Raw genomic sequence first — 13,524 nt, 5'->3', positions numbered from 1 at the left:
GTTTTGAATATTCGGAAATTTAATCCACGTTTATTAAAATTTAAATAAATAAATGAAACATTTCGAAAAAATCTTTTTCTAACCATACTATTTAAAAATAATTATTTTATTAAGAGTTCATGGTTTATAAAACATTTCTATCTATGTATAATAAATATGTTGTGAAAGAGAAATGATTCGCACCGATGTAAAGGTAGAGAAGTCGGTGAACTTTATGTAGAATATGTCTAAAATGAATTTATCTCTCACCAATTGGTTGAGAGAATAGCACGTGATTTGTTACTATATAAATTATTCGTCTTCAATCGCAGTAAATCGTTTGTCTGTGTGCAATTTCTGTAAAATAAAATGCCAGCCACAAGATCAAGAATTAGGTAAGTTTTTTCGTCTTACGGGTAAAAACTGGATTTTTTTTCCCTGCGGATTTTAAAGTAAATAAATGAAAAAAAAAAATGTAAACATTTTCAGTTCCGAACATACCGAATTAATAAATAAAAGACTGAAAAAAGAAGAAGGATTAGACGAACAAGACTTATCTCCAGCGGTAAGTATTTTTGTTTTCTAGAAATTTTTTAAAGTTCTCTGTAAAAAATTTCGCATTTTTGTTAAATTCTTAAGAGCTTACTCTGGATTTCTAGATTTAAATCTTAATGTTAATTACATAAATAATTCAATTTACTAATAATTCATGTAGAAAATACAAATGTTTTAATTTTTGTTTCTAAGATTTAAAGATTCGCAAACCCTGTAAAAATTCCCTAATTACTTACTAGAAAGACATAAGAATAAATTTTAAAATAGATATAAAATATATAAAATTTTAATTAACGTGTAACAGCATTATTATTTAATTCGATAAAATGTGTGTAGGAAATTTACTTTAAAACACACGTAATTTTTGGACACTTTTCAACTACTTTCAGAATGTAATTAATCTAAAATTCTATTTCATTTCATATATAAAAATTTACCTACAGTATTTACTGTTATATTTTCACATTCATTCATTCTTAAAAATAAAATTTTAAATAATATATATCTTAAATTTTATTGGTATACAAAATTATTAATGTATTTATTGATTAATTTTCCAACCAAAAAAACATTTAAAAATTTGATTTTAGTAAATTTACTAGTTAAAATAGGGTATAAAAACTGAATATTAAACTACCATTAAAAGCATTTTTATTTTAATGGCATATTTAGTAATTAAAATTTATTCTTGATAACTAATGCAATAAAAAAAAGAGTTTTCCTTGTATTTTTTGTAGAAAAAAGAACCTGAAGTAACAGAAAGTAAAGAAAAAGAAGAAACTGAAACTGAAACTAAGGAAAATGGAGGTAGTCAGATAACTGATACAAACATTTTTTTATTCTTAAATCTATTCTTAAATTAGAGGGATACAGTAAAAGTATTAAATGAATTAGCATAAAATCATATTTTTATTCGATCTTATTATTTTATATTTTATGGAGGATGTATATACATAAAATATGTATATATGTAAATATATGTGAGAACATTTTCAAAAACTGAATGTTTTTGCATTTTTTGCATTAGTTTTTTCATGTAGTTCAATAAAAAATCTCAATTTTGTTTTTTAAATTATAAAAACAAAAAAGGTTTTTTAATTTAAAAATAAAAAAAATTAAAGGAAGAAAATTTCATATATATTTAAATATTACAATTATACATAATGTCAGTAAGATATTTCAACATAATTATCAACATATACCAAAAAAGTTTAGTTTTAGGATATGCTTCAAAAATATTTAGATTCATTTACTTATAATAATTTACTTTATTCTTTTCATATTATATTTACTTGCTGGTAATAAATTTTTAAACTGAATTTGTATTAAAACTTTAATGAAAACATGCATGAATGAATCTTCAAAAATTAAAGAAATTAATTTGCAATTTAACATTTTAAATTATATGAAATCATAATCTACATAAAAATCTAAGAGATTTTTAATTTGTAGGAAAAAAGTTACTCATTAATAAGCATAAAATAATATTCCTCACAAAAATCTCCATTGGAATTTTTATTTTTTATGCTAAAAATCTAATCAATAATAATTCAGGCAATTTTTCATTGTTTTGACTTACAAAGAAACATCAAAAATCTAGTTATAAATTTCAGTCTAGAAGAAATTACAAAAATTCTAAGTAAAATTTAAATATTTATTAACTAACTACACTTGAGAACAACTACATTTCTGTTGATATAAAACTGTACATATACTTAAATTTGCAAGAATTTTTGTTTTCATTAATCAAATGTAAAAAGTGAATTATAAATAATTTTCTAAAGATTAAAATATAATTACATTAAAAGCTTAATATTTGTTTTCATTTTAATTTTTTTATTATAATTTTAACAATTTATTGAAACAAATTTTTTAAAAAATCTTTCATCAAAAATTTATTTTTTTTTTATTTGCAGAATTAAATCATGGACAGAAAAGAAAGTCAAGTGAAGATGAGAAAGAGGAAGAAGATACAGAAAATATTCCAGAGAAGAAATCTAAAACAGAAGAATTAAATGAATCTGAAAAAGAATCTGTTCCTCCTCTTGAAGCAACAGTAGAATCTAGTGTTTAGTTGTTTTATTTATTATAATTTTCATATATTTATTGATGTTTATATCATCATCATAGACATATTATTGTATTCATTATTTTAAATAAATGGTTATGTATACAGAGGAAAATGTATTTAATAATTTTTTTTATAAATGGTATGTATAAAAAATATATTTTTAAGACATTCTGAAAAAATAAACAGTACAAAGCAAGCAAAATGGTTAATCGTGGGGAAAAATAAATATATGTAGGATATTTATTTATTCGAGCCTTCCTAATCAGGACATAAGTGCTAAAGTTTTGTAGTATCAAATACTAATAAATGAATAGAATGAGAAAGAATCTTTGTTGAATAAATAGAAAAACTTTCCAAATGAGTAGTTTTTGTTTCAACAATGAAAAATTGATATAATCATCCCATAGTTTAAATTTTGCATTACTATTAAATTTAGATTGTTTGCAATGTCACATTTTATATTTTATATAACAGATCAAGAAAAATTCTTTATTCAATATTGTAAAACAAACATAAAATTTTAACTATCATTATTTTTTAAAATGTATGGGTAATTGTATAATTTACAAATATTTTTACATAAAACTTTAAAAAGCTTTTTTAAATATCAATAAATATTTATAATTCAAAGGTAAGAGATTAATAAAATTAATTTAAAAAGTGGTTTTGTGCATATATTGTGTATAAAATTTGTTTTATCTGTTTAAAAAAATTAAAGTTAATATATACATTATAAAATTATGGTATTTAAATATTTAATCTAATTTAAATTTATAACCATAATTTTTTATATAAAGAAAATATTATTATTTATTAATTTGTTAAGTGTCTTGCCCCTGTACATCATACTTTTCCTGTTAGCAATACAGACATATCAGTCATCTTTCTAACACCTTCGAAGGAAAAATTTTTGAATTGAAATAATATGACTGTAGGGTTTGGAATCGCTAGGGAAGTGATTTCTGCCCTGTTTTATTATAACGAACTTTCATAACGGAAAAGCCGTTGGGATCGGCCGTTAGAAACGACCGTTAGAAGATCCGTTGTGTTTCAAATCGACGACAGACGGACGATTGGCCGGCGGGAAATGACCGTTGGCGGCCGTTGTGGAAGAATTCAAATTTGATTGGTGGACGATTCGAACGTTGGGACTATTTAAGCCGTAGTTTCGGCGGGAACGGGGGCTCGTATTGGGAAGATCGGATCGGATCGGATTAGGATCGTTGTTACCGAAGTTCTAACTGTATCGCTTGTTGGACGCTACAGAAATCTGGGGAAAGTAACTCCAGTGTTTTAGTACGAACTTGTTCCTGACTCGGAGGTTTTGTTTATTTACCAGTCTGTTTGATCGTAAGGAGTTCTTTCGACGAATTTGTACGGGAATAGTCGGTTGTCGTTGGATTAGTGTTTGTGCATATTTAATTGTGACTCTAATCTGTATTATTTGTACATTTATATTGTAAATATAAACTTTGTGTTTCGTCAAACCGACTGAGTGGTTATTTTGAACATTACTATGACTTCCGGTTAACGTCGGAAGTTCCTATATAGTTAATCAGGACCTTCATCCTCTAAACTTTCCATATCTTGTCTCAGCTTTCATTTATCGAACTCTGCACTCAACATTAAGGAAGGACAAACGGATAATAGTGGGAATTTATAGGTCTATGAGCAATTATTTATTGTGATATCGTCACAATGCCAGACTGCAATTTTAATCATAATTTTAATTTATTTCATTTAAAATATATGCTCTCCACCTCAAATTAGTACTGTGGTGTCTTGCTCCTGTATATCATACTTTTCCTTTAACAATAGAGTCGTGCTGGTCATCTATTAACTGATTTCAGGGGAAAAGTTTTGAATTGAAATAACATGACTTCCAGTTTGCATCAGAAGTTCATACATAGTTGATCGGAGCCTCCTGCCCCAAAGGTTTCCATATCTGGTCTCGGATTTCATCTATCTAGCTCCATTTGAGATTACGGAAAGACAGACAAACTGACAACAGTGGAAATTTATAGGTCTACAATTTTTTCAAATTGCAGCCCAATAACCCAATTGGGAAATCAACTTATTTAAATATGAATATAAAATAAAGTATTCCAATTTGTTTTTCCACTAAAATTTTAAGTAAGCAAAGCAAAAAAAAGCATAGAAGATATTATAAATTTAAAAATTTAAAGCATATAATAGCACATGCTAGGAGGGCCAAATAGCTGCCTTTAGGCTGGCAGGTAGTTTAAAATTTATTTCTGACGTAATTTTTTGGCAAGTCATATCTTGAAAACAAAACAGATTTTGAGAAACCTTTATAGAGGATTTTAGGCATATTTTTGATTGAAAAATCTCTCTAAATTAATGGCACCAATTTCAATTGCACTATGTATATTTACATATTTAGAAAAACCTTAAGGATGTATACAGTACTGTACATACATCCAAAGTTTTCTAATCATGTAAATTAATTGTTGTTCATCATCATGCACAATCCATAAGTTAGTTAATCTCATTATTAATATTCATAGTGTTAGAATTGGCACCGATCATCAGCAAAGTATGCTATGAAACTTTAGAATTTTTTTATTTTTATGTAGATAAAATTTTTAAAATACTCAATAGCACGGCCCCCATGGTAGTGACTGACCAGACCCTAGTCAAAGGGCCTGGTATGACAATGGCCAGCTTGTATTTTTTGCTTTGATTGGATTTTCTTGTGGAATATTGAGTTCAATTTAATTGGAATATTTAATTCATATTCTAAGCATATTCTAAGCTACTATTATTAACTTAATATAACAATCATAAAAGTATAAAAATTACCTTTCTGAGTCACCAGGAAAACAAACTTTTATCAGAATTTTTCTGTTTACAATTATGACAATTGACAGCCGAACAATATCTTCTGTGATTTTTTGCCATTTTCATAATTTTCTCTTTTGTCACTAAAATTATCAGTAATTATTCAAGAGGGGGAGAGGGCTTGCCAATGATCCTGGTCTGGTGGCCCCACTGTAGGATGTGGGGGGGCCATGCTCAACAGTTTCATCCAATATCAAAGCATATATTTTTTCTAAAAACTAAATTTAGTTTTGGAGAATTACAGTTTTTTAAAAATGTATATATTTTTAAAAGTTTTATTTTTTGAGATTTATTTAAATAAAATTACTGTATTTATAATTATACAGTAAATTATATTAAAATTGTTCTGATTAGAATAAATTATATTTTTAGCTAAACTAGATATTAATTTGAAGTATTACTGTTAGGAAGTTGTGAATGTAACCTTTACCCTTGAAATTGTCATGCCCTCTCCTCTGCTATGCAAGGGGTGAGTGGTGTTATGTGAACTCTGTTAAGGGGAAGTGGTACTCCAGTCCTCACTACAGTTTGAACGTGTGTTGTGCTTTGACGTACATTCCTTTTTAGTCCTCTCATTCTTTGTCTTACCTAGACACCACTCTTCATCATATCTACATTCTGACAATTATTAAGTAATAAATTAATTTAAAAAGAATCTATTTACAATAAAATATTAATATAATAAACATTTATAAATAAAAATTAGGTAAGACCAATATATTAAATAAAGTTTGTAAAAAAAAGGTAGAAAATTTCTATTGTATCAGTTCTATTATTAGATTATTAGATATTACCTTAATGAACATTATGCTTTGATTAATAGGAATAAAAACTGCATTGCTCTGGAACAATGGGCATATGACACTAAAGTCAATTTTTTGGAATATTTATGTTTTAAAATATATGAATTAAGAGAACATTGTGCAATCTGTCTAACAGAACAGATATATTTAAAGAAAATGTATATGAATACCAATATCATTAATGCTTGTGATGCTTCTTAGTTTGAGAACGTGTGAAAAAAAAGAAGAGTATTTGATTCAAGATAATGAAATAATGAGCTCATTTAAGAGATAAAAATTTATATATTTAAAATGTTAATTATCAATATTCTATAAAATTCTGGTTGGTGATTTGTTAATTTAAAATTCTATTCTATGTTATTCCTTTCTTCAATTCAAATATATTCTATTCTTTAACAGCTTATAATGGCCTATCAAAGACTAAAAACATTTCTAGATTAATGAGTGACCTGGTTTCCTTGATAAGACGATATCTTGATTTCACACATAAAAATATAAAAAGTATGCAATAAACAATGTTTTTTTAAATTCATAATGTATATTTGTTATAAATCAGTTTTTAATTACAGTATTATATTCAAATTGTAAGAAAATCATAATATTAAAAACAACATTTTCAACTCTCTAAGAAATAAAAATGACTCAATAAAATATAAATTATAAATTTATTTATATTTCAAAAAAATATAAACTTTTTTCATAATATTTTTAAAAATCAACATTATTTTTGAGAATATTAAATAAATATATAATTAATTAATGTATCAATAGTTTCTTTGACTAGAAATATACACCACTAACCATATAATGTATACTTGAACATTATATCATTTTAACATATAATGCAGGTACAATAATTTTTGACTAGAAAAAATTTATAAATTTTATCATGGACTATTTTAAAAATAGATTTAAATTACAATTTTGTACAGAGTACTATAATTTTTATCAAAATACATAAAATTTATGCATAGAAAAATCTTCTTTCTTTTAATAATAAGTTTATAAATTTAATTGATGCTAGTTCTTTGGAATAAAAGTTGGAATTATAACTGGAATGTCTTTTATCACTAAAATAATAAAATTCATTATTATAAAAAGATATAAAAATTAAAAACAAAATAAATTATTATTACTACTAATAAATATTAATAATTAAACTTCAGTAAAGTTCTAATTAATTTTATTAAAATATAATTCAAACCTTAGTTATATTTTATTTCCTGAAACTTCTTTCTTTTTCTTTTCAAGCAATTTTTCATATTCAGCTAATTCCTCTTCTGTAAATGGCAATTCTTCATCTAAACCCTAATATTAGTTTGATTAGATCATTCTGACAACATGTACAATTAAATTACCAAAAACCATCAGACATTTTAAACATTTGAAAATTATTTATACTAAAAATAGTGTGTCATCCATTCTTAATTTGAAAATAGTGAGGAAGGAATATTAGAATAGATTAAAAAACTCATTATTAACACCAAAATTTATATATAAAGTGTATTCTTTAGCAAGCAATAATATATACATACTGTACTCAATTAGAAAACATGCTAACATTTCCTTTTCTTGTTTTTAATTTGTATCACGTAAGAATTTCTTGAGACTTTGAATACCAGTTGTTTCATTTGCAACGTCTGTAAAACACTTTAGTTTCTTGAATGTAAAAAAAATTAACACAAAGAAATATGGTATGTCCAAAGTGAAGGAAGACGAAAATTCAATTGTTGTAGATTTCAAATAAAATGTTATGACAAATTTATCACTTTTATGGACCATACAAGTTGCCTACTTTCTTTAGAAAATTGATTAGTTGCATTTAATATATGCCCTTATATGCTATTTCTCAAAGTTTTCTCGCAGCTTTGTCCATTACAGCTTTTCAGGATTCCTTTGCCCCTTATTGCTAATATTTTGCCAAATTTGTCATAATTCTCTCAAATTTTTTGGTTTTAACTTCTGTTTTCCAAATTCTCTTTTGCAGAGTTCCTTTCAATACCTCTTCCTTCATGGGACGTTTGGAACATTTTTTATCTTCTGTACAAAATCGATATTTTCTTTTTTTAAGGTGTCAATGTCTTTTCTTGCATAATGGGCTATTGCAATGTCTGGCCAATAGAAAAAATTATTTTTGTCGTAATGCCAATCTATGAAGAGTATAAGCCTGCCTTGAATGCATTAGTTTAAGTAAACTTCACTCATAATAGTGCCTTCAGAAATGTAGGGTTTACATACATTGCCAAATCAGTTCATCACTCTTCAAATAAGGTACCATTTGTAGAATTTAGCTTGAGATTTGATCTTTCATCATAGATGACTTCTTTTGGGTCTTCTGCATGTTAATACTTCTTTGCCTGATACATCTGAAGGATTGAAGGAAACATATGTTTCATCATCAATAATGAAGATTTTCTTCCAAGATCATTTTTATCCTGATTTTGCTTGGATTTCCTGACTACCAGAGTACTTGAGCATATGTTGTTTTATATCTGCCTCAATTGCCAGCTTCTTTATTTTAATATAGGATATCGTAGATCTTGGGATTTTCAATTTCTAGACCTCAATTCTTATGGACATTGATGGATCTGTATGAAACAAAGCTTTTACTTTGTTTTCATTGTTTTTTGTCTTTAGTGTTCATGCATGCCCAGTTTGAAGCTTTTTTCAACTGATTCCATTCTTCTTATAATGTTTGGTGATGAGTGATAAATGCTTTTCCTTCTGATCCATTCTCCCAAAAATGAACTATCTTTTCATCCATGAGATTTTAAATATGAAATTACATGTTTTGCTAGACTCTCCTTTTCAGCTCTGTACATTTTCATAGAGATGAAGCTTATAATTGCATCTCATATGTATTGTACAATTTCACATTTATGTGTCAAAACAAGAATACACATGCAGACGTTCTAAAGTGTAAATTTTCTGATGGATCGAAATCCATGGATCCAATATATATATATATATATATATATATATATATTAGATCCATGGATATATATATTTATTCCTTGAGTCCTTTGAGTCAATTGAGTCCTTAATATATATATATTAAGGACACTGTAATTACACCAATTACACGTGCACGAAATTGACAAGAAAAAAACAGTAATTTATTCTAACAGTACAATAACCGTGAGATAATTCCTACCGCTCAAGTTTACACGATATATGACTTAAAACTAACAAAATTTACAATACTATATATACATATATACATACACACTTTTCTCATACACGATAATTGCATACAGTAAACTTCAATGAATCATGACATTAGGTTAAGTGAATGTGACACGGTCTCGAGTTCCCAAGCATTTTTTTCTACATCAAACCTCAAAACTAATAGTTCTGTTTGAGATGTAATTCACATTACAAGATGTACAACCCTCGTTGTTATTCCTCAATTGCGCTACAATGGAGATGGATTGTACTTTCCTACTGAAAATGGTCTCCCTTTCTCAACACCTGCTCTCCCGGCCTAACTTCGATGTTCTTGCTGACCTTAGTACTTTTCTCAACGAATCCAAAAACAAATGTGTCCTCAATCGTCAGAGTTCCCTAATTTATACTTCCTGCTCTCCGGAAGTCCACTTCACTCACGTGTCCCACCCTGGACCAATCAGAAGGCTTTTCTCATGGAGGCTATCTAAGAGGTGACATTCATAACAAAAAAATACACACGACATCGTACAATACAAGAAAACCTGATACATACAAAAAGGAAACCGAGACAACAAAAAAAAAAAAATAATAATACATAGTCACGTAGCACTACAAAAGTTTTAAGAGAAAATTTGATTCACTTTTCTGTCTTCACTTTGGACATGCCTTACTTAATTATTAATGCACTGAATAGCAAGATCCATTAGATTAGCATATCAGAAATATTATTTTCAAAAGTTTAAGGCATCCTGAGCCAATATGTTAAATTTTATATAATTTATAAGTACTATATATACAAAAAGAGTCTTCAAACCTTACAAAAGTTAAGCAGTTTCAATTATTTTTCATATCTGGAAAAACAAGAAATATTTCTTTTTTCAAGAATAACATACTATTAATAGGACTGGTAATTGCTGAAATGGAAGCTAATTAACAAAATGTAATATATACTTATCATCCATTAAATGTAATTAATAAATAAGTAATATTACAAATTAAAATAAACAACTGAAGTGCCTTTGACCAGTGTGCTTTTTCTCTCAGTAAATCGCAAATGTTTTTGAACCTCGTCAGGTTTGAAAACATTTGCGATTTACTGAGAGAAGAAGCACACTGGTCAAAGGCACTTCAGTTGTTTATTTTAACTTTTAATTTTGCTCTGGTGTTTATCCTTTATACTTTAAGTAATATTACAATCAGATAGATGTTATGTATAAAAATTGGCAATTAAAAAAAAAAAAATGAAATGGAAGGGACATGGATTCAACTAACTACATATTATATTAATATACGTCACTTCACCGTTTAAAAATATATAATAGCAAACACTTATCAAATTTTTAAACTTTTGTTTCAAATTTTGAAAAAATTTATTCTTTGAAAATTTATTATAGAAAAATTCACAATAGAGCAAGGCATAAAAGTCATTGACTTTTACAATATTCAAACATTGGAACATTAAAAAATTCAAATGTATGTTTGGCATTAAATTAATAGATTATATTATAATGTGCATTTTTTTTTAATATAAAAATATTAAACAGATATGACATCAAAAAGAAAAGTCTACCACCACTGTCCATCTTTGTCATTGAACCAGTTGTTCAAGCAAATTTTGAGTAAGCCAAACTAATCAGGCCTACCTTTCATAGCAACTAAATCAGATTGATAGAAAAACTAGAAATTTCAAGGGAGAATGCTTCAATTTCAAAGTCAGAGAAATTATCAACCACGTGACAATCATTTTACAATGAACTCCAAACAATTCAAAAACAGGGAGAGTTTAATTAATGAAAAAATTTATAGTATTTGTAATGTTACATATTAAACATTTTTATATAAAAAAATTCACATTGTAATATAAACTATTAATTTTATGCAGAATACAAAACAATTTTTGTGATGGAAAATTCATTTATTTTTAAAGTCAACAAATATCCAAAGCAGCATACTGTTCCTAGTTCCCATTAAACAAATACAATATATTTGGGAAAATTATCATATAAATAATATAAAAACACAAAAAATGAAAGTTATAAATTGGAAGACCTTTTAAATTACATTTTCAGCAGCATCTGTAGAAAAGCATATTATTTAATTTTCAGAAAATAGTCTATACAAATAATAATAGTAATTGGCATAACTACAAATTTTCTGCATATGGACTAGAAAGAATTTATAAACATAAGCATTTAAATTTGAAAAATTATAAAATATGAAAACAGTGGCAATACTGCTTATTATTAAACTATTAAACTGAAGTATTTTTTCTTTAAACAATAATCTTCATTAAAAACTAATAACTACACATCTCCACTTCTGGAATAGGATGTGGGATCCTGGAGCAGGGAATGATTCAATTTAAAAAGAAACAAATATTTTTAACATAAATTTAAAATAATAATTTAGTTAATTGGGAACATCTGGTAAAACAGGAAAGGAAAGATAAAAAGTTATTAATCTATGCATCTCGTCTCAACTTCCTCTGATTCAGCAGATACTTAGTTCCTGTAGAATGGAAATTTACCAAGAGTATGACACATTGGGAGCAAAACCGATTGGCAGTCCAATTCTCTTTAAAAGGGGGACAGTACCCTATTCTTAGTTGTGGCTGCCATTGAAACAGCCCTGCCATGCCAGTTCCTGTCTAAGACTCTGATCCAGGCCAAGACATTCATCCTATAATAGAAGGAAAGCACTCCTAGGGTAATATGCTCCTTTTATTGTAAGCTCTCTCAGTCAGCGACAGTATCCCACAGTTTAGCCAATAGTCCTATGTTTTGTTAATGATTTAATTAGCTTTGTTTTATTTATGCTGTCCATGTATATATTGTATATGCTTAATTATATATCTTAATAAATAGATTAGTTTAGTTTGTTAGTGGATTTGTCTCTACCTCCATTCACAAATTGACACAACCATCTGCCACTCGATGAAGCCCTCCAATTAAAATTGAAACATTCACACTCAAACATACAACTGCTGATTAGACGTACTCACAAGTTACAATGCAACTAATTATCTTAACTGGTGTCAGGTCCTGATGTCGAAAGGATATCACTATCCTGAAGACAAATATAATATTTAGCCATCCTCGACAGCGAGTGGTGGAGTTATTATGGAGTAGTATGTTTCTAAATCTATTCATGTCAAACTTCCTTAAAAATCTTTGATTACAAATGAAGTATTTGCCATCTTTGTCTATGCACACAATATAAGACCTTGGTTGATATCTGTCTATTTCTATTATTTCACTAGGCTCCCAGTTTCTTTTATCAATTTGCATCATTACTTGGTCATGTGGATTTAATGCTGTTAGATCTCTAGCATTCCTATCAACTTACTGACTCTGATCTCACAAGGATTTAAATACATGTTTTATGAATAAAAAACACCTTAAGTTTTGCTACAAACCAACATTTATAATTCGTTTAATGAATGACATTTTGGTAAAAAAAAATAAATTATCAACCACATTTGAAACATCTGATGATTTTTGATAATTTTATAATTTTTAAATGATTATTATTAATTACCCTCCAACCTTCATCCTTTTCAAATTCCTTTCTTCTGGTCATTTCTAAAAATTCCTTTTTACTAATTAAATAATCATTGTCTTTATCAGCCTATGGAAAAATTGTTTTAAAAATGATAAAGAATAAATAGTGTAAAAAAATTAGAAGCTTTTAACATACTTCTTTGAAAATATACTCTGACATTCTTGTTAGTTCTTCTCTTCTTTCTACAGGGTCATCTTCTTCATTATTGCTATCATACATCTTCCGAATCTAAGAAAACAATTTTCGTTAAGATTTATGTTTAATCATAAAAGACATATATCAGGTCAGTCCATAAGTTCACGCGTATTTTTATCAACAAAAAAAGCAGCAAAAATTTTTAATTAAATTTTATTTCAATCTATAATGCATTCACCATTATTTTGTACAATTTCTTGCCATCTCGATGGTAGCTTTTTAGTCCCGTCTTCGTAAAATAATTTCGGTTTTGAATCAAAATATTCAGAAATAGCCTTTTTTACATCGTTCTCGTCCTCAAAAGTTTTCCCTTTTAAAAAATTCTGCAAA

General features: G+C 27.1%; 2 protein-coding genes across 2 annotated transcripts in view; one reads left to right on the top strand and one right to left on the bottom strand.

Moving 5' to 3' along the window:
• Positions 1 to 232: 232 nt before the first annotated feature.
• LOC136983064 (parathymosin-like) lies at positions 233 to 2,931 on the top strand. The gene is made up of 4 exons (XM_067279695.1): positions 233 to 374; positions 469 to 544; positions 1,272 to 1,341; positions 2,451 to 2,931. The coding sequence occupies exons 1-4, from the start codon at positions 349 to 351 to the stop codon at positions 2,606 to 2,608; spliced, it is 330 nt and encodes a 109-aa protein (XP_067135796.1). The 5' UTR covers positions 233 to 348; the 3' UTR covers positions 2,609 to 2,931.
• Positions 2,932 to 6,921: 3,990 nt separating this feature from the next.
• Positions 6,922 to 13,524, bottom strand: part of LOC136983042 (nucleobindin-2-like) — a 44,361-nt gene continuing 37,758 nt past the window's right edge. The window contains exons 9-12 of the mRNA XM_067279668.1: positions 13,135 to 13,227; positions 12,976 to 13,065; positions 7,475 to 7,578; positions 6,922 to 7,340 (exon numbers count right to left, since the gene is read on the bottom strand). Coding sequence (XP_067135769.1) covers positions 7,480 to 7,578; positions 12,976 to 13,065; positions 13,135 to 13,227 — 282 coding nt within the window. The 3' untranslated portion in view covers positions 6,922 to 7,340; positions 7,475 to 7,479. The remainder of the gene's footprint in view (positions 7,341 to 7,474; positions 7,579 to 12,975; positions 13,066 to 13,134; positions 13,228 to 13,524) is intronic.

The sequence above is a fragment of the Centruroides vittatus genome, unplaced genomic scaffold, assembly GCF_030686945.1.
Source record: "Centruroides vittatus isolate TY-2023 unplaced genomic scaffold, ASM3068694v2 contig_875, whole genome shotgun sequence".
Classification (NCBI taxonomy): Eukaryota; Metazoa; Arthropoda; class Arachnida; order Scorpiones; family Buthidae; genus Centruroides; species Centruroides vittatus.
This window is presented reverse-complemented; position numbering and strand designations above follow the sequence as displayed.